Source organism: Rhinopithecus bieti, unplaced genomic scaffold (assembly GCF_001698545.2).
Source record: "Rhinopithecus bieti isolate Rb0 unplaced genomic scaffold, ASM169854v2 scaffold_16773, whole genome shotgun sequence".
In the NCBI taxonomy this organism is placed as follows: Eukaryota; Metazoa; Chordata; class Mammalia; order Primates; family Cercopithecidae; genus Rhinopithecus; species Rhinopithecus bieti.
In genome coordinates this window covers 1,200,225-1,222,626 of record NW_016808848.1, presented here as the reverse complement: position 1 = coordinate 1,222,626, position 22,402 = coordinate 1,200,225, and the positions used below count along the sequence as shown (strand labels likewise).

General features: G+C 42.6%; 1 protein-coding gene across 1 annotated transcript; it reads right to left on the bottom strand.

Moving 5' to 3' along the window:
- Positions 1-2,747: 2,747 nt before the first annotated feature.
- On the bottom strand, positions 2,748-20,779 carry TRMO (tRNA methyltransferase O). The gene is given in 6 exon segments (XM_017887603.1): positions 2,748-3,249; positions 8,756-9,421; positions 12,194-12,330; positions 12,332-12,349; positions 14,900-15,074; positions 20,631-20,779. Coding segments are annotated over 6 exon segments (1,332 nt in total). The 5' UTR covers positions 20,707-20,779; the 3' UTR covers positions 2,748-2,989.
- Positions 20,780-22,402: the final 1,623 nt, after the last annotated feature.

Here is a 22,402-nt window from a genome sequence, read left to right as displayed (position 1 = left end):
AAAAAAAAAAAAAAAAAAAAAAAAAAAGCTTGGATGGATAAATAAAGTTTCCAAGACATAAAGGAACAGAGAGCTTGTTTCAAATTTGTGCTTCTATTTCTCTCTGAGGGATGGAAGTTCACCAACCAGAGATGCACATTTCCTCACAAAGGACACTTGAAGTTGTGCCCATAGAGACAAATGCTCATATGGGGACTCAGGAAGGACTGGGGTTCAGAAGAGGCTTGAGATCGTGTTATGAGAAACAGCTGAAGAAAAATGGGGTGCTCCGCCTAGGGAAGACCAAGGGGTGGTATGACAGGCTAACTTGGGAGGGCAACCAGCCTGTGTGGCCTCTCTAGTGAGCAGAGCTGTCAGAGGACAGAGTGGATCTCACGCTCAGGAAGAATGTTTTAATAATGAGCACTGCCCATAAAGAATAAGCTGCATAGGTCATGGGTGCATACCTCATCTCTGAGGGTGTTTAGGCGGGGCCTGGAAAGGCCAAATAGTGGGAACATTGAAAAGACTCAAGAACTGGCAGAAAACGGAGGAGCCAGATTATATTTAACATCCTTTTTAATATTTTTATTTTTTTTGAGACAGGGTCTCATTCTGTTGCCCAGGCTGGAGTGCAGTGGCACGATCTCGGCTCACTGCAACCTCCGCCCCCTGGGTTCAAGTGATTCTCCTGCCTTAGCCTCCTGAGTAGCTAGGATGACAGGCATGCGCCGTTACCGCCCAGCTAATTTTTGTATTTTAAGTAGAGGTAGGGTTTCACCATGTCGGCCAGGCTGAACACGAACTCCTGACCTCAAATGATCCACCCGCCTCGGCCTCCCAGAGTGCTAGGATGACAGGCGTGAGCCACCGCGCCCACCCTAAAATCCTTCTTAGCTCTAAAATCCTGAGACTGTATAATAAAACCCCAAACAACTTAATAGTCCTCTTGTTATAAGGCTGGTTGGTTACCATCCCCCAGAGTTATTGTTAACATATTAAACAAAACATTTTGTGCTTCAAGCCCTGAATAAGCTTCAAAATAACTTTTCAAAAGAAAAGACAACAAAATCAAACTAAAGTTAGCCTATACCAGTGTCGACTTCCTTCCTTTAATGTTTACTATAGTTATGTAAGATGGAACCACCGGAAGAAGTTAAATGAAAAGCTGGATGAAGGGTACATGGGACCTCTACTATTTCTGCAATTTCCTGTGAACCTCTGATTATTTCAAAATAAAAAACTTTAAAAGATCAAATTAGCCCAGGCACAGTGGCTCATGCCTGTAATCCCAGCACTTTGGGAGGCTGAGGAGGGAGGGTTGCTTGGTGCCAGGAGTTCAAGACCAGCCTGGGCAACGAGGTAAGACCCCTGTCTCTGCAAAACATTTTTAAAATAGTGGGGCATGGTGGCATGAGCCTGTAGACCCAGCTACTCAGGAAGTTGAGGTGGGAGGATTCCTTGGCTGCAGTGAGCTATGATCAGGCTACTGCACTCCAGCCTGGGCAAAAGAACGAGACCCTCATCTCTAAAAAAAAAATCAAAAACCAAGAATCAAATTAAAGATACTTCCCCAAGAAGTTCTAAGTAACATCAAATGCAACTACAAACCAGTTTGGCTTAGGAGTACAGTGTCATCAGCCACAAATGACTCTGCACAAGCATCCACAGGCAGTAGGGCTCATTTCAAAACTATTCAAGACTATTCCAATCAGCTCATTTCAATCAGCTATTAAGATTTACAATCATGATTAGGAAAGCATGTATCATGTTGACAGACATCTAATTTGGTTATGTTGATCATAAATCCTCAGTTATCTGGGATCACATCATTAAAATCACCTATAGGCAACACATTCTTACAACTGCTTCCTATGTGATACTACAGAGGACCCATGTATAATTACTGTATTTCTAAAACTATAATACACTAATTTGTCTATGTCTTACTTCTTCCATTAACCACGACTTGCAACAAGAACTACATTTTGTTCATCTTATTTTATCACCAAAACCTAACCCATAGTAGGTTCTCAACAAATAGTTGCAGAGTGAGTGTCTTAGAAAACAGTAATTATAGGCCACGCACGGTGGCTCACACCTGTAATCCCAGCACTTTGGGAGGCCGAGGTGGGTGGATCACAAGGTCAGGAGTTCAAGACCAGCCTGACCAACATGGTGAAATCCCATCTCTACTAAAATACAAAAATTAGCCAGGCGTGGTGGCACACGCCTGTAATCCCAGCTACTCAGGAGGCTGAGGCAGGAGAATTGCTTGAATCCAGGAGGCACAGATTGCAGTGAGCCGAGACCACGTCACTGCACTTCAGCCTGGGTGAAAGAGTAAGACTCCATCTCAAAACAAAAACAAAAACAAAAAAACAGTAACAATTTTCTTGAACTTCTGGGGGTGATTTCCTTTTCTGATACAAAGACATCCAAAGAAATCTCAGAGAGTCTCTATTTTAGAATCAGTATTAAATATATATACAGATATATGTGTGTGTGACTATGTCACAGAGTCTCTGAAACACAGAAGTTCAATCTCAAAAACTATCTCCAACTACTTGTTTTTTATTTATTAGCTTCCTAAGATATAGGTTCGATTTGGAACCAAACAGAAAGGTCAGGCTTCTCCAGACAGACAGGAAAACCAATATGAATTATTAAACAGATCCCTTCAACTTGAAAGTCTCTGCTGGAATCACCTTTGTCTAATTTTATCAAGTGCAACAAGAACGCTTCTTTCAGAAATTAGAGACAGCATCACCTTTGGATTCTTTAATATCGACAGATCAGAAAGCATTTGATGATTTCTCTGTATTTGATATCTCTTAGTTAAGTTTATTAATGTATGCATTTTTCGAATAAACATTTTGAACAGCCCAAATCAATAAAAGCCGTGAGATCACAAAGTGTTGCTTCTCGGCACAACATTAGCTTGTTCAGAAAATCCAAAAGCCACATCCAAAAATCAATGATGCTATCTTAAAGACATGAGGGAGGCTCCTTAAGACCCTAGAGACACCAAGGACCCCACAGGGTCCATCATATAAACAGGCTCAGAAGCCGGCTTGATCCTGAGAACCTCTGCAAAGCCATCACCAAACCAGCAAGTGACATGCGCTATGTCTATGGTAAAGTAGAAAAGGCGGTCCTGGCAAAGCTTCCGGCGGTACACAGACCGAGGATCCGCTGACAGCACAGCCTCAATGGCATGCTTTGCTTCCTCTGCTGACTGAAAATATTTAAATGACGCCTGACCAACATCTGCAATGAAAAAAACACAACTCAGTGAGCACTATCATGCAGGTTGGATTTCATTACAGCAAACTTCAATATGGAATTTGGTTTGTTCCTTAAAGATCACTTGACATGGAAAGGGTTTGGAAATCTATTCGATCATTATGGAGACTGTCACCTTCAAGAGGTGTTTACTGTCATTAGGTTTAACTTATACACCCCAAATTTTGTTTTACTGAACAGAAAATCATGGTAGTATTTTTCCTTAGTCTTCTAACTAGGAGAGGTGAGCTTTCGTTTTCTGTCAACCAAAATGTCACTTTTCTGACATCCAAAATGTCACTTTTCTATACTCAATGTAGACTTTAATTCCTTGTTATTTTCTTCTCAGAACAGAGACAAGGAAATGCATGACAGTCCCAGCATCCTCAAAAAGCCACAAGAAAGAGAACTAAACCCACACATACCCAGAACACCAGCTACAGGCAAGAGAGGCTGCACCAGAAAGCTGGTGTCACAGCCCCACAGTTACCAGTAACGTCCCTTTGCTTTGGGACTCTCTCACATTTGCTGTCCTGAAGGTACAGCAAAATTTCCTATGTTTGTAGGATTTTTAATGTATTTTAATTTTTTTAAATAGTATATATAAAACATAAATTTAAAAAGTAACTGTGATCTAGTTTTTCATAACTACAACATCACATACATCCAAATGAAGGCCAGCTCCTTCCAGGAAGGTACAGACCTTAAAAACACTGTCCCTGCTCAAAATATCATCTCTGGTGGCAGTGGATCTTTATCCCTCTTAGAGTAGATTTGATTTCCATAAGTAGCCAAAAATCACTGTGGGCCATATCTAATAAGCAAGTTGGGTAAATAAAGCCATGAAGTACAATTTTAGTCAAAATCAATTATATGGTCTGGGCACAGTGGCTCATGCCTGTAATCCCAGCACTTTGGGAGGCCAAGGTGGGAGGATCACAAGGTCAGAAATTCAAGACCAGCCTGACCAACATGGTAAAATCCCATCTCTACTAAAAATACATTAAAAATAGGCCAGGCGTGGCGGCTCATCCCTGTAATCGCAGCACTCTGGGAGGTTGAGGCGGGCGGATCATGGGGTCAGCAGATCGAGACCATCCTGGCTAACATGGTGAAACCCCACCTCTACTAAAAAAATACAAAAAAAAATTAGCCAGGTGTGGTGGCGGGCATCTGTAGTCCCAGCTACTTGGGAGGCTGAGGCAGGAGAATGGCGTGAACCCGGGAGGCGGAGCTTGCAGTGAGCCCATATTGTGCCACTGCACTCCAGCCTGGGCAACAGAGCAAGACTCCATCTAAAAAAAAAAACAAAAAAAAAAATATTAGCTGGTGTGGTGGCACACACCTGTAATCCCAGCTACTCAGGAGGCAAGACGATCACTTGAACCCGGGAGGCAGAGGTTGCAGTGAGCCGAGATTGCACCACTGCACTCCAGCCTGGGTGACAGAAAGAGACTGCATCTCAAAAAAAAAAAAATCAATTATATGGCAATAAGATTCCTTTACTGCATGGCTCATAGAAAATGGCTCTGAAGGCGACTCAAAAATGAGGAGAGCTCATCACACTCCCCAGTGATGGTATTTCTGGGAAAGGCTCCAGGCCTCTGGTTGGCCGTCTATCTGGCATGGGTGCCTTCTTCAGTTCCCTGCCTACTCATCCTGCCAGGCTCAGCTCAAGCACCGTTTCCTCCCACACTCCCTCCCAGACCCAAGTCAGGATTCTCCTCTCAGAGTGCCCACAGCACTCTGCCCAGACCTTTATTCCAGCACTAAACTTCCTTCCATTTCAACACCTTTAACCTCTTCTAGACTCAGAGCTTCCTGAAATCACTTCTTATTTCTGCAACAGCTCTCAATTTTGCTGTTTGCTATCAATCAGTTCCTGTTTTGTAGCTACACTGTGTAATTTCTCATTTTAATCATTTTTTTAATCAATAAGGCATATTTCAAACATCTGACACATATTGCACTGCAGTTTTAAAAAACAAAACTTTCCAGGCCAGGCGTGGTGGCTCACGTCTGTAATCCCAGCTACTCAGGAGGCTGAGGCAGGAGAATCGCTTGAACCTGGGAGGCAGAGGTTGCAGTGAGCCGAGATCGCGCCACTACACTCCAGCCTGGGTGACAGAGCGAGACTCCATCTCAAAAAAAAAAAAAAAAAAAAAGGAATGAAAATGAAAAGAAAGAAAACAAAACTTTCCATAGTAGGTTGCATTCAACAATAACCACAGGACAAGTGGTAAGTGTAAACATAAAGTACCCAGAAGACAGGACTGTTTTGTTCCACCACAAAATCCTTTTACAATTGACCAGCCTCCTCCCGTCAACTGTATACAGTGATGAAATTATTTCTATCAACAAAACTTTTAAAAACAAAGAGATCAATCTTTAAATCAAAAGCTTTGTTTAAAAGTAAAGCCTCAGGGAGGAACGAGCAGCACAACCCTCAGGTGGCATCGGCACTCATGACCACGCGACTGCCACATCCAGAGGTACAGGGGGTGCTCAGCACACAGCACCTGGCTGAGGTTGGCATGTTGGGGCTAAAACCAGTTCCTGGGCCCTGGCAGGTGGCTGCCTCCACCCAGAGGAAGGGGTGGCTTTTCCTTTGCAAAAGGCAACAGTGGAGGCTGGCTGTGGCTCTGACAGGAAGAAATGGGGAAATCTTAAGTGTCAGTTGGCATGTGTCTCTAGTCCCAACTTTTAGACTTCTTTTGCCATCAGAAGAACCTCCTTCAGGTTGGAGTATCAAAGCCAAATACCCGCCTAGCCTCTTCATTCTCTCCCTGCTAGTAAAGCAGGGGAAAATCTAGTATATTTGGTTGTGTAAGCCTTTATTTTCTGGATATGGAATGAAAGTCTTCATTTTCTCAATAAGGAACTCCAGCTTGCCTTTGCATGTCACTGAGATGTGACACCCCAGAAATCACACAGGTAGTGATCTGACCCCAGAGATGGCCCCCTGCTCTCTGGGGATACCGACATCAAGTTCCTCTGCCTTTTACTTCTCCCAAGATCAAAACTCAAGTCCTTACAATGGCCTATAAAACCCTTAGGTGACCTCGTCCCTTTTCTAGTGCCTCTTTGACCTCATATCCTTCCACTCAGCCCTCCTCAGTCCATTCTGGCCACCTGACCTCAAATATGCCATGTACCCTCCACCTTGCGGCTATGCGCTGGCTGTCCCTCAGGCCAGCATGTCCTTTCTCCGGACAGGCTGGCTCACGCCTTCACTTCTTTGACCTTTGCTCATATGTGTCTTTCTCAGTGAAAGGCTCATATGGCCCCAGTGGGCTACCTATTTAAAACTGCAACAGGCTAGGTGCAGTGGTTCACACCTGTAATCCCTCACTTTGGGAGGCTGAGACAGAGGATCCCCTGAGCCCAAGAGTTCAAGACAAGCCTGAGCAACAAAATGAGACCCCATCTCTTTAAAAAAAAATCCAAAAAGGCCAGGCTCACGCCTGTAATCCAGGCACTTTGGGAGGCAGAGGCGGGCAGATCACAAGGTCAGGAGATCAAGACCATCCTGGCTAACACGGTGAAACCCCGTCTCTACTAAAAATACAAAAAAATTAGCTGGGTGTGGGGGCAGGCACCTGTAGTCCCAGCTACTCCGGAGGCTGGGGCAGGAGAATGGCGTGAACCCAGGAGGCGGAGCTTGCAGTGAGCCGAGATCGAGCCACTGAACTCCAGCCTGGGTGACACAGCGAGACTCCGTATCCAAAAACAAAAATCAAAATATTAGCCAGGCGTGGTGATGCACATCTGCAGTCCCAGCTACACAGAAGGCTGAGGTGGGAGGACTGCTTGAGCCCAGGAGGTTGAGGCTGCAGTAAGCCATGTTCTTGCCACTGCACTCCAGCCTGGGTGACAGAGTGAGATCCTGTCTCAAAAATAAAATAAAATAGTAACAACACCCTAACCCGCTGTCTTCTCTCTTAAATTTTTCAGTAACTCTTATCACCTTCTAATATTATATAATGTTGAGTATGTTTGGTATAACTCGATTGCTTATTATGCTTTTAGTTTGTTTCTCTCCTCCCCATTAGAATGCAAGCTCCACAAGAGCAGGGGTTTTCAAAATCTGTTTTGTTCACTGATGTATTCCAAGAACCTAGACCAACATCTGGTACCTTGCAGAAGCTCAGTAAACAACTGTAGAATGAATAAATGAACTTCCCTCTTTACATGGCTATGCTGGCTCCTTACTGTGTTGTAACACAAAGAAGAGCTTTTTGCAATCTGACCTCTCCTTGGCAATCAGCTTCTTCTTTTTGATGGAGTCTCACTCTGCCACCCAGGCTGGAATACAGTGGCACCATCTCGGCTCACTGTAACCTCTGCCTCCTAGGTTCAAGCAATTCTCCTGCCTCAGCCTCCCGAGTAGCTGGAATTACAGGCACCTGCCACCACAACTGGCTTTCTGCATTTTTAATAGAGATGGGGTTTCATCATGTTGGCCAGGCTGGTCTTGAACTCCTGACTTTAAGTGATCCACCCACCTCGGCCTCCCAAAGTGCTGGGATTACAGGAGTGAGCCAGCGTGCAAAAGAGGTATGATGTCCCTCCAGTGACTATGCTTTTCGTTAGCTCTGCTGCTGGCCAGAAGACTCACTCAAGAGACTCTCCTTGAAGGCTTGCTGAAGTAGGCAGGCATGCTGGGAAGCCCACGGAGCAAGGAACTGCAAACAGCCTCCAGCCAACAACCAGCAAGAATCTGGGGCCCCCAATCCTACAACTGAAACTAGTCACTTCTTACTGGTATCGCTGTATCCACATCTTAACAGCCCCTTCCTTCATCCTAGGCTACTGCTTGGGATCTGCTGTGAGCTGGGGGAACCAGATAACATTTGTTAAGAACCATGTGTTAAAGTAAGCAGGCTCCATGTAAGAGCCCTGTGGCCTCTCTTCTGCAGCAAAGTGTATGCCTCTAGCTGTGGGACTTTGTTGGGGCAAGTTCTGTGCTAAGAGACTCTTCTCTGACTCTGGGCTCCCAGAGTCTTCTGCGCCAGAGGCTGAGCTGTCTTATCACTTCTTATTTCTGCAACATCTCTGAATTTTGCTGTTTGCTATCAATTGTATCAGAATACAATGCAACATTTCTCCAGTAAGACAGCAAAACAAGTAAGAAAACTTTAGGTACATAAGTACAGAACAAGCACAATTCAGCTTCTGAATGATGCTTGAAGACTCTAAGAACTACTGTTAACAAGCAGACAAGGGGCTGTAAGTCATGGGCCACCTCGTGAGGCAGCAGCCACTCTCTGCCAATGCTTTGCTGACAGCCTGGAACTAACTGTGCTCACCACACAGTTGTCCAACAAGACTCATCATATGATGGTGCTGCAAAAATATTATTTTATACCTGTTTCCTAAAAACCAGTCACACTGACAAACACTCCATATAACTGCCCTCACAAATACCAAACTTGGCTAAATCTCAGAGTAAAAGTTCATCTCTCATTCAGAATGAAGAAACTGAAGATACCTGATTCACCCTGTGAACTGAGCTGCCTAAGGTCCATCTCAGCATGAGGAGTAAACCGCACTTCTAAAGTGGCCACAGGGGCCTCTGTCACCCAGGCAGGAACCACGCTGCGGGGAGCTCCATCAGCCCTTCCAGCAGGTGAATGAGGGGCCATGGGCTGTGTCTCTGTCCTGCTTCCTTGCAGGACTGCTGTTCCTTCCACTCTCTCTAGCTTCTTGTCCGTACCTTTCCCTGAGAAGCTCTCCTCCGGGCCATATGGGCCAATTTGTTCTTCTGACATGCTGGAACTCTGATTGTGTCTTGATTCCAAACCAAAATCCACTGCTATCTCCCTGTGCATAGGGAATGCTTGCTGAATTCTGGCTGTGTCACTGTGTGTCAGGTAGTTTTCTTCTGAAGTTCTGTCTTCAGGACAGTTAGGTTTCTCCTGAGTGCTATGGTGAGGTTGTGGCTCATCACACACTGACAGCTGTCGCTGGTCACAGCTGTCAGTCTTGCTGTCAGACTGGGATGCAGTGTTTGGTGTATGTTGGTTATTCTGTAAATTAAAGTCTGCTAAAGGCTCCATCACATTTTGCGGCGAGTCATACTCAGCTACGTAGGGCTTGATGTCTAGTACGGGTGTGCCATGTATCATGTCAATTCCAGAAAGGTATATAGCTCCGCCTATGACATAAAAACGTGAAAAATGAAGAACAGTGCAAACACTTGGAGAATACAATCACACCCCAGAATCCTCTAACACTGTCTGCTTATGCCTCACTGTGCTTACTCATAATTCTCTCACACAGACCTGGTACCAACACACACCCTTCTTGCTACCTGGTAGCCTATCCTCTTCTCTACCTATCAAACTCCTACTTGATCTTTGAGGCCCTCAAAGCACACCTTTTACAAAGCCTTTCTGGCTCCTCTAGACAAAAGCATTCTTTCCTACAATCCCCATAGAGAAGCCTGTGCACAAACCTCTCCCACAGCCCTTTCCCCATGGTAGGGCAGTGACCAGCTTAGAGTCTTTATCCCTAGACAGCAGGCAGGCCCCTTAACACAGGCTGGGGCCAACTCATCTCTGTATCACTGGTGCTTCTGTTCCAGGGATATAGTAGTAATCAATATATCTCTGTGGGATCAATGAAGGTTTCTACTGTGGCAAACAGATCCAAAGGTGGCCCTGTGACCCGCACCTCCTGAAGTTCATGCCCTTATATAATCCTTCCCCTTCAGTTGTGACTGGCTTCTAACCAATAGAACATGGCAAAAGAGGTATGATGTCCCTCCAGTGACTATGCTTTTTGTTAGCACTGCTGCTGGCTGGAAGACTCACTCGAGAGACTCTCCTTGAAGGCTTGCTGAAGTAGGCAGGCATGCTGGGAAGCCCACGGAGCAAGGAACTGCAACAGCCTTTAGATGCTGAGGATAGCCTCCAGTCAACAACCAGCAAGAATCTGGGGCCCCCAGTCCTACTGCAGTGGCAAGGAAATCAATGTGGCCAACAGTCTAAGTGACTTGAAGCAGATAATTCCACAGTCAAGCCTCCAGATAGGAACTCATCTCAGCTGACAACTTAATTGCAGTCTAGTGAGACCCTAAGGGGATGACCTAGTTAAGCTGTGCCCATCCTTCTGACCCACAGATACATAATAATGTTTCAAACACATGATAAATGTATGTTGTTTAAACTGACGATTCTGTGGTAATTTGTTACACAACAATAGAAATCTAATACATCCATGAAGACTCAAAAGATTAAGCAGCACATAAGTCAGCATTACCAAATACTAAAGACAAGTCTCCAGCTATCCCACTGGACATATGCTGTCCAGTTCCTGCTACACATAGTCATCTACTAACCTTACTCTTGGAAAATAGGTCAAATGAGAACAGAAAAACGGCATGCAGTCATATTTGACTCCGTCTCCATTTAAGAAAAATGTAACTAATACAGGACCCTGATTTCTGACACATGCTTATTATGAATGAGCCTTGAACTCTGGAAGGATGATTCCAGACTTGCTAGATGATGAATTATGCCTAATATCTGTAGGAAAAAGAAAAGCACTGTAGCATAAGTTAAAACTTCAGAAGATTTAGTCAGATGACCACCTGGCTGGATGCTATTAGACAGATTTAAAGAGCCCTAGTTTCCTCACCTATGAGATGAGGATTGCTACTGTGTCAAACCCACAAAGCCACTGTGAGATAAGGTACGTGAACACTGTTTACTAACTGTAAAGCACTGCACAAACACTAGTTGCCATACAGCTTATATAGTAATGTCTACAGTGCTGCTGTGTTTGCCTTTTAACCTTTCTGACTTGACCTCCCCAGTTGAAACATTAAGTTCTTTAGGACAGGGATTTCTATTTTTATCTGATTTGTTCACCACTATAGCTCCAGCACCTAGGACAATGCCTGGCACATAATCAGTGCTAGAAAATATGTGTGGGTTGCATAAATAATCATAAAATCTTCTAGTACTTGCTACCCACGTTGGTTAGCTATTATAAATGATAAAAGTCAAGGTGAATCAGCTACTGAATTTTTCTGGGGAAACTACCTAAGGCCTAGTTGAGTACAATCCAGTGAGAGAGTTCAAGTTCCGGGAGAGAACAAGCAAAATAACTGCTCTCATCTATTTAGTGTCCAATAGCCTGAAAAATTAGTTTCAGAACTTTTGTGTTACAAGATTCTCAAAATACTCTGTTGAATCACAGAGGAAGTAGGTCCTTCTCCTTTTCCCACTTCACAACCAGCAGGCTGAAGCCTAGAATGGTCTCCTGACTCCTAGTTTACCTGCCATTTCATCTGCTGCCTGTTAGGTCAGAATGGACTGCTTTCCATAAATGTGTAACTAGATTATATATGGACACACAGTTTAAACTAGTTAGTTTAGAACTTCTACAATCTGACCAATGTTTGTCCTTGTAGTGTGATTCATCCCAGACTCCCGCCAAATAGCACAGTTGATATCAGCACAGCAGCCATGATGTCTGTCCATTTCCCCAAGACTGCAAGGAAGGAATGACATACCACCAGTCTATGTGTCTTCCATATGTGCATGTACAATGAGTTATTGTGTGTTAAACTGGAAAGTGTCCATTTATTTTTAATCATTTTGTATTCACTGCATTCCAAATCAGAGAAACTGTGGTTACTCATTTAATGATTATGAAATTTGTGTTATTTCTAAATAATTTAATAGTTTTGGATATATGCAATAACATAAACAAACGCTGAGCATCCTATGAGAGTTTATTTCAACATTTTTCAATGCTAACATTCTTTTAATCATTGTATTTTCTTCAATGTCTGGTGGTTCTCAGGAAGTTAACATCATTGGTACTCATCTGAATAAACAGCCAGTGGTGAATGCTGTGTTTATTTTATAAGGCTCTTCTGCGTAAGGAAAAAGGTAAAAGTAGAAATGAAATGGGTTACCTTCTACCTTTTCCAGCTTGGCCAGGGTAAGTCCTATCGCATTGGGACGATGAGGGCTCCTTGTGGAAAAAACTCCAGTCTTTGCACCATTCAGCCTAGGAGGTTGCACCTTTGCCTTACAGCTCAAATGACCATTTTATGAAAACAAACAAAATCCTATAAAACAAAACAAAACAAAACAAACCACGGAATAAGAAAAGAGCACAAGTTATTTTACCACAATGATCTGATAGGGAAAAAAAATGCAATCTTTTACAAACTAACAGAAATCATGTTTTAAATAGCATTAACTTGTAATCTACTAGGAAGAAAATAGCACCATCCCCCTTCCTTCTCTCCACATCCTTTGCAGCTAACACAACAACTGGCACACAGTAGGAACTTAAGAGATGTTTGTCAAGTGCCCAATGAACAATATTCACTGTCTGCTGTTTGTCAGGTAGTACGGTAAAATAATTTTACACTCACTTCACGCAATCCTCTTAACTATCTTAAATAATATAATTTATCCCCCATTTCTGGGATGAGGAAATTGAAGTTCAGAAATGTTAAATAATTTTACCAGACCTTCCTTTTTTTTTTTCATTTGGCATGACCAGACCTTCCTAAGTAAGATACGAAACCAAGGAGCCATGAAGAAAAACTAACAGATTTGAATTCATGAAATCACAACATTTATGTACTACAAAATGTCAGCCTAAGAGAAAACGTTTGCTGCATACATAATGGACCATAGGTTAATGTCTGTGGCACATAAATTGTTCCTACAGATTACTAAGGACAACCCAATATAGGACACTATGCAAAGAACATGAATAAGTAATTCACAAAAAAATGGCAAGTAGCTAAGAACCACATGAAAAGATGTTGAGCTTCACTAATAATTAGAAATTTCTAAATTTAGAAATTAAACTAAAAAACCAAAATACTCTTTTCCCCATCAGGCAAAAATGTAAAAAACTGATAACATATTGTGTTGGGAAGGGTGTAAGAAAAAGGCCATTTGCATATATTATTGAAGTATACATTGGTTAATTTTAGAGGATAATTTGGAAGTAGTTCTCTAAAATTCTAAATATGCTTACCTTCTAGTCCAATATATCCACTTCTGACATCCTGTCCACAAAAATACACAAGTGGCCAAGAATGTTTCTAAGGGAGTTTGTCACAGTATTATAATAACAACATAGCCCTCCATTAACAAGAGTATGCATGGTACATCTATATTTTGTAATAACAGACAGCTATTAAAGCAAAAAAAAAAAAAAGGTAAATCTACTGTCATGAAAGCTCTCCATGGTATATACTGTTATGTGAAGAAAACATACTTTTTTAAAAAAACAAACATCCATTCTGTATGTATAAATTTGTTTCTATGTGTATTTGAAAAGAAAACATTAAAAGGTCTGGCAGAATCTACACCATGCTGTCAACAGTAATCATCTCTGATGAGGGGTTGGGGTTGGGGAGAGAGGAGGAAAATAGGGGGGATAAGAAAAAATATCTTTATATACTTCTGAACCCATTTTTTACATCATCAATAACTTAATTTAATCAAGGTCAAAATGCAAACTAGGTCAGAACACACATTTTCTTTCTAATCTAACCTTGTCCCCAAATTAACAGAAAATAAACTATTTCAGAATAAACACTTAATTTTAGGTCTCTACCAATAAAATAGACCAATTTAAACTGCTGATGTTGGGGTGAAGAATGAACACAGGCAGAATTTGAAAAGACCACAAACAATGCTAGTATAACACAGGCCCTAATATAGGTAACACTTAAAGTATCCAGATTTCTACAGCATCTTGTCTTTTAGGAGTATATTTAATTCTACATGAATCTAGAGCAGGATCTGTAAACTTTTCTGTAAAAGGTCAGGGAGTAATATTTTAGGATATGTAGGCCAACCAGTCACTATAGAGACTATTCAACTCTGCTGCTATAGCACTAAAGCAGCCACAAACAATATATAAACAAATGGACATGACTGTGTTTCCATAAAATAATTTACAAAAAATGGGCCATAGTTTACTGACCCCTGGTCTAGAGGGCAAAATAATGACCCAGGGGCAGAGTCAAGGAGGTCTGTAATTTCCACTCAACAGAAGGCATTCATCACAATTAGAACCAACTGCAAATGGAACATGCCACCTCAGTGGATCCCAAGCTTCCCTGAGGATGTCTAAATGACACAGACAATCGTATGCACAAATACAGTACAAAATTCCATACAACAGGCTGGTCCAAAGGTAGTGAGTTATCTCAATTGATTGTTCACAGTTACAGATTTAACTTTTGTTCTACCTTTCCCCCCTTCTCACTACTGCACTTGTCTTAAAAAATAAAAAATAAAAAAAATCCACGCAAAAGATGAGAGTTCCAGCCTGGGCAACATGGTGAAACCCCGTCTCTACCAAAATACAAAAAAGAATTAGCCAGGCATGGTGGTGTACACCTGTGGTCCCAGCTACTCAGGAGGTTGTGGTGGGAGAATACCTTGAGCCTGGGAGGCAGAGGTTGCAATGCGCTGCTATCTCACCACTGTACTCCAATCTGGGTGACAGAGACCCCGTTTCAAAAACAAAACAGAAAGATGACGGTGGTCTGGATGGCAGACTCCAAGGTTGCCTTCAATTGGAGTACTTTAGTTGGGGGCAAGTTCTGGCCCAAAATCCTACATCTAACTATAAAACAACTTACCAAACATGAGAAAACTGTTCTAGGCCCATCAGGGAATGTTCAGGATTATTAAAGATGCTCTTTCTAATCCTCAAACAGGCTCGAGAACAGCTACAAATGGATGGCTGTCTTGGAGTACCATTCTTGGCCGAGAAACAGGATTCCAAGTAGCCGATTGGCTCAGTTAAAAGATTCCCTACAGGAGAAAATTAGGTAAGAAATTATTAGTCAAAAGGTCAAACCAAGTTGTAAGAAAACATGTTTTCTCTAACGCATTGGTTTCATACTTTTAAAATATTAGTGTTGTACAACTATAAAAATTATTTTTATAATGTTCATGAATACGTATATTCTCATAATTACACACACAACATCATTACATACATAGTAATATCCCTTTAGATATACTAGGAAGAATAATGGTCCAAGAAAGAATGAAACGAAGGGGGCATTTTCAGAATACCTACTATGACCATAATTAAAATTCTATGCTACCAGTACTAAGTCATGTGACTTTGGCCAGGGCTATGAGGGCTATTTGATTTATTTATTTATTTATTTATTTTACTTATTTATTTTTTTTTAGATGGAGTCTCACTCTGTTGCCCAGGCTGGAGTGCAGTGGCGCGATCTCAGCTCACTGCAACTTCTGCTTCCCGGGTTCAAGCATTTGTCCTGCCACAGCCTCCTCAGTAGCTGGGATTACAGGCACCTGCCACCACACCCAGCTATTTTTTTTTTTTTTTTTGTATTTTTAGTAGAGACAGAGTTTCACCATGTTGGTCAGGCTGGTCTTGAACTCCTGACCTCATGATCCACCCACCTGGACCTCCCAAAGTGCCGGGATTACAAGCATGAGCCACTGTGCTTGGCCTATGAGGGTATTTCTAATAGAGGAGACAGTGTACACAAAAGTGAGAAATGTCATAGTATATCTAGGCAACAAGCTATTTTGATTGGCTGGAGTATGAAATAAGAGGCAGAGAATAATGAAAGATGAGGAAACACTGGGTATATATAAGTAAGGATATCTTCAACTGAAAGCAACAGAACATATGAAATAAACTAATTTAAGCAATAAAGACAACTTATAAGCTCATAGTGCTAAAATATCTAGAGGCAAGGTAGATTTCAAGTGAGGCTTGGTCCAGTAGCCTGCTGCCCCTCTAGAATGTAAGCTCCATATGGACAGGAGTTTTTCTGTCTTGTTTATTGCTGCATTCTCACTGTCTAGTACATTGCCTGCAGGGGAGTAGGTACTCAAAAAATTCATGTTGCATGGAAGAAAAGATTATATATGTCTAAGCTGATTAACGTGGAAATTGAAAAAGTAAAAGAATAGTATGCATATAATCCCACTTATGGAAATTTGTTATATATTTATTTACCTTCTTAAACATGCACAGGTATGTTTGGAAAGCTATGTGGAAGGATATGCACCAAATGTGTGTTTTTTGTTTGTTTTTTTGTTTTTTGAAACAGAGTCTTGCTCTGTTGCCCAGCCTGGAGAGCAGTGGCACAATCTCGGCTCCCTGTAATCTCCACCTCCCAGGCTCAAGCGACTCTCATGCCTCAATCTCCCAAGCATGCACCACCATGCCCATCTAATTTTTTTTTTNCCAAGGGACTGGCAGTGCCACACTCTGGAGAGGTCTTAGTTGCCGAGAGGGGTGTGAAACGCAAGATCTGGAACTGACGTGCGTCAGTCTTCTACCTACGGCGAAGGCACGGGTCATGTGCTGCTGCGACCACGTGATGTGCTTCGGCGAGTGGGATGACGTCATTGGGGTTGTTCCGCTTTGTTACAAGACTTGCACTGTCCGCCTAGTCTTGGCTTAGTAGTTGGAACAGCTAAGTGTAGCGTAGCGGCTTTTCTCTTAGGGGTTTCATTGCCATAGTGAATGGGGGGGTGGTGTTAGGCGGGTTAGGAATTAGTAAATGCCATAGGAGGCATCCTGCGCTGTAAGAACGAGGAGAGAGAAGGGGAAAATTTCGGTCGGAGAAAATAGTTTTAAATTGGGCCTAGAAAGGCATGAATTTGTTTCTGTTTACTCACACGTTTTCATAGAGGAATATTTTAGCTTTAGAAACTAGAAAGCGAATAGAAGAAAATTAAAATAGCCTGCCAGAGAAAGCCATTGTCAATATCTTGGTGTCTACCTTCCATACTTGTTTCTTTGCATACACACTTGAAAAGTGAGATACTATACGACCTTACTGTTTAGTAACTTTAAAAGAATTTTTAAAAAACTTAACAGGGCAATTAATGTTAATTTTACCACTTTGTTTTATTATTAATTTTTGTGGAGGCAAGCGCTCAGCATGTTACCCAGGCTGGTCTCGAACTCCTGGGCTTAAAAGCAATCCACCTGCCTCAGCCTCCCAAAGTTTTGGCGTGAGCCACTGTAACCAGCCTAACGCTTTGTTTTAGAGATGTGCTGTAATTCATGTAACCAGCTTCCTGTTACTGAGCGTTTAGGTTATTGTCAGTTTTCATTATTCTAAAAGAAAGCTCTTGAAACCGAAATGTTTGTATACATTCTAAAGTTTGAACTTTGTTAAATTTCTTGGAAGTGCTATTACCTGGTGAAATGTGCTTATTTAAAAAAAAAATTGTTGCACACTGCCAGATTACAGGTCTAATATTTTGACAGGAAGGAAAACGCAGAAGCCAGGGCTCAGAAGTCTACACAGTATAGGTTTGGGGAGCTAGAAGTCTAAAGTGTTAGATGGAACAGGGAGGTGAGAACCTTTGGGTTCTGATTGTGAAGAACCTTGAGTGCCAGGCTAAGAAACACAAAGTCTGTTAGCAGTAGAGACCATGAAAAGTTTAAAGCTAAAGAGTTAGCATAACACAAGAAACTCCAGGATTGTTGAGGATTGGTCTAGAGTATTCTGAGAAGGGGAAGAAGTTGCAGTGGGAACAGAAAGCCTAAGAAGGGTAATTTCATAGTCCAGGCAGAAAGGAAAAGGACCTGAACTTATTTTCAGAGCAAGATGTATAGACAATCCTATATACAAAAAAACCCCACGTTGATTACTTGCTGGCTTTTTACTTATTACGCAGTTAATACAGTTGTAATATTTAAATGAGGAAAAAGCCTGAGCAGGGACCTCCTTGCTGGGCACCTTCTATTTTACTGGATGCTTTCCATATTTTATCAGTACCCTTACAGCTTTCCAAAGTAGGTATTATCCTTGTTTTATAGATGAGAAAACGGATTCAGAGAGAGAAGCTAGTTCTTCCCATGGTCACAGAGCTAGTGTAGTGGCCCTGTGTTGTTTTTATCCTTTCTCCATTCTGAAACCAGTCCTAATTCTCGTGCTCCTTTGAGGAACCACTTCTCCCCATTTCCATGAGGTTCTTGTGCTGGTTTTTGGTATACCTGTGCTCATTTATCTCTATCCCTGCAAAGACGCCTAGCTAGAATTGTTGATTTACTTGTCCTTCTCTGTCAATGTACTGGAAACCCTTGAGGATGAGAACTGGTTATTTGTACCCCAAATCCTTAGCACAGTGCTTACCAAATGGTAGGTGTTTACTGTTCTTTTGGGTTTTTGTTGTTTTGAGATAGGCAAGAAGACCGGAATTCCCCTGGACAAACAGTGTCAGGTCTCTGCTTCAAATAGCATTTGTATTTCATAGCCTTATCCCCAGCCTCCTGGGGATAAGAATATATAAATATATATTTATATATTCTATCCCCAGGAGGCTGGGGATAAGGCTATGAAATACAAATGCTATTTGAAGCAGAGACCTGACACTGTTTGTCCAGGGGAATTCCGGTCTTCTTGCCTATCTCAAAACAACAAAACCCAAAAGAACAGTAAACACCTACCATTTGGTAAGCACTGTGCTAAGGATTTGGGGTACAAATAACCAGTTCTCATCCTCAAGGGTTTCCAGTACATTGACAGAGAAGGACAAGTAAATCAACAATTCTAGCTAGGCGTCTTTGCAGGGATAGAGATAAATGAGCACAGGTATACCAAAACCAGCACAAGAACCTCATGGAAATGGGGAGAAGTGGTTCCTCAAAGGAGCACGAGAATTAGGACTGGTTTCAGAATGGAGAAAGGATAAAACAACACAGGGCCACTACACTAGCTCTGTGACCATGGGAAGAACTAGCTTCTCTCTCTGAATCCGTTTTCTCATCTATAAAACAAGGATAATACCTACTTTGGAAAGCTGTAAGGGTACTGATAAAATATGGAAAGCATCCAGTAAAATAGAAGGTGCCCAGCAAGGAGGTCCCTGCTCAGGCTTTTCCTCATTTAAATATTACAACTGTATTAACTGCGTAATAAGTAAAAGCCAGCAAGTAATCAACGTGGGGTTTTTTTGTATATAGGATTGTCTATACATCTTGCTCTGAAAATAAGTTCAGGTCCTTTTCCTTTCTGCCTGGACTATGAAATTACCCTTCTTAGGCTTTCTGTTCCCACTGCAACTTCTTCCCCTTCTCAGAATACTCTAGACCAATCCTCAACAATCCTGGAGTTTCTTGTGTTATGCTAACTCTTTAGCTTTAAACTTTTCATGGTCTCTACTGCTAACAGACTTTGTGTTTCTTAGCCTGGCACTCAAGGTTCTTCACAATCAGAACCCAAAGGTTCTCACCTCCCTGTTCCATCTAACACTTTAGACTTCTAGCTCCCCAAACCTATACTGTGTAGACTTCTGAGCCCTGGCTTCTGCGTTTTCCTTCCTGTCAAAATATTAGACCTGTAATCTGGCAGTGTGCAACAATTTTTTTTTTAAATAAGCACATTTCACCAGGTAATAGCACTTCCAAGAAATTTAACAAAGTTCAAACTTTAGAATGTATACAAACATTTCGGTTTCAAGAGCTTTCTTTTAGAATAATGAAAACTGACAATAACCTAAACGCTCAGTAACAGGAAGCTGGTTACATGAATTACAGCACATCTCTAAAACAAAGCGTTAGGCTGGTTACAGTGGCTCACGCCAAAACTTTGGGAGGCTGAGGCAGGTGGATTGCTTTTAAGCCCAGGAGTTCGAGACCAGCCTGGGTAACATGCTGAGCGCTTGCCTCCACAAAATTAATAATAAAACAAAGTGGTAAAATTAACATTAATTGCCCTGTTAAGTTTTTTAAAATTCTTTTAAAGTTACTAAACAGTAAGGTCGTATAGTATCTCACTTTTCAAGTGTGTATGCAAAGAAACAAGTATGGAAGGTAGACACCAAGATATTGACAATGGCTTTCTCTGGCAGGCTATTTTAATTTTCTTCTATTCGCTTTCTAGTTTCTAAAGCTAAAATATTCCTCTATGAAAACGTGTGAGTAAACAGAAACAAATTCATGCCTTTCTAGGCCCAATTTAAAACTATTTTCTCCGACCGAAATTTTCCCCTTCTCTCTCCTCGTTCTTACAGCGCAGGATGCCTCCTATGGCATTTACTAATTCCTAACCCGCCTAACACCACCCCCCCATTCACTATGGCAATGAAACCCCTAAGAGAAAAGCCGCTACGCTACACTTAGCTGTTCCAACTACTAAGCCAAGACTAGGCGGACAGTGCAAGTCTTGTAACAAAGCGGAACAACCCCAATGACGTCATCCCACTCGCCGAAGCACATCACGTGGTCGCAGCAGCACATGACCCGTGCCTTCGCCGTAGGTAGAAGACTGACGCACGTCAGTTCCAGATCTTGCGTTTCACACCCCTCTCGGCAACTAAGACCTCTCCAGAGTGTGGCACTGCCAGTCCCTTGGAAGTTACCTGTCTCCAGAGCCGGCTTCACGCAGCCGCACGGGGTCGCTGTAGACCCAGGACCCGGCTCCTCCGAGCCGCGCATGGCTACTCGTTGCTGAGGTGCCTACCCGACGCATCCAACCTTCCGCTTCCGCGCTCCATGCCTGACGCATGCGCAGTAGCCTCGCCGGCGGGGTCCCGCGAGCCCAGGCGAGTGCGCGCGCGCGCGCGCAGTGGGGCGCTGAGGGACGTTTGGAGGTTTCCATGGGGCGTGGAACCCGTATCCCGGGCGTGTTCCCCTCCGGGACCCCAATCTCGTTTATCTTACACAGACCTGCTACAGTTGCCCGCCCTCCCAGGGTAGGCTGCCGCTCCGGGTTCCGGCGCTTTCTGAGAGGCAACACACCTCGATGAAGAACTCGCAACTATGTCTCTCTCGAAACATTAAGCAACCTACACGTCCAGTATGACCCTAACTTTTAAAGGATGTGTATATGTAATTACCACAGAGCCGAAGGACTGGACGCTAAGAAATGTTAAGAATTCTCTAGCACCTGTGGTCCCAGCTACCCCGGAGATTGAGGCCAGAGGATCGCTTGAACCCAGGAGTTTGAGGCTGCAGTGAACCGTGATCGCGCCACTGCACTCCAGCGTGGGTTGACAGAGCGAGACCCCGTATCCAAAAAAAAAAAAAGAAAATTATCTTTGTGTGGTGGGAAAACAGATGTGATTATCCTTTTATGCCTCAATTTTCCATAATAGAAGTTAATGCTTTGTCAGAAACAACCCCAAATAAGTCTTATTTCAAGTGTGGTGGATATTATAAAGGAGCCCTACTATGTGCTAGGGGTTAAGGAGTGGGAACTGTTTCTTGTGCTCCACACCTTACCAGAACTGAAGTGAGAATGGAATTGTAAGAGTCAACATGCCATGTACATTGTGGGGATTATTGTCGTTTCTGGACAGCTCTGAGAAGCTAAGAGCTAATACGAATAATTTTTTAATCCCATGCAATGACCAGTTGTCCTTGCAATGATAGCCTATCTTTTACCCACTTGTAATGCTGTCTCTCACCTATAGCTAGTTTGTATGTACATAATTCTCTTTATGGGAGAAATTTTTTAATCTTGTATCTTTTTATCTGTTAACATCTGCAGTATAAGATGTTCAAAAGCATATGAGTCCACAGATTGAAAAGCCTAACAACCATGAAAAGATGTTTCCATGTCTGTCCATTTGTCATTGATTTCTAGTAGAAAATAACCAGCAGTAGGAGCCAAATAATTAAAGATTGTGGTTTAAAAAATGAAATAAAACTGATCAAATGTGCCGGGCGCGGTGGCTCAAGCCTGTAATCCCAGCACTTTGGGAGGCCGAGAACGGGGGATCACGAGTCAGGAGATCGAGGACCATTCCCTGGTCAACACGGTGAAACCCCGTCTCTACTAAAAAATACAAAAAAACTAGCCGGGCGATGGTGGGCGGGCGCCTGTAGTCCCAGCTACTCGGAGGCTGAGCAGGAGAATGGCGTAAACCTCGGGAGGCGGAGCTTGCAGGGCTGAGATCCGTCCACTGCACTCCAGGCCTGGTGACAGAGCGAAACTCCGTCTCACAAAAAAAAAAAAAAAAAAAAAAAAAGAAAAAACTGATCAAATGCATATAGTGTCTTTTGGCAGGTCATTTTTTCGTGACAACTTGGAAAAGGCTGCCATTATTTTTTTTTTTAGGAGGAACAGTTCTGTGCAGCTGGAGAGAAACAAGTTTGAAAACCAGTGTGTGTGTATGTGTGTAAAACTGGG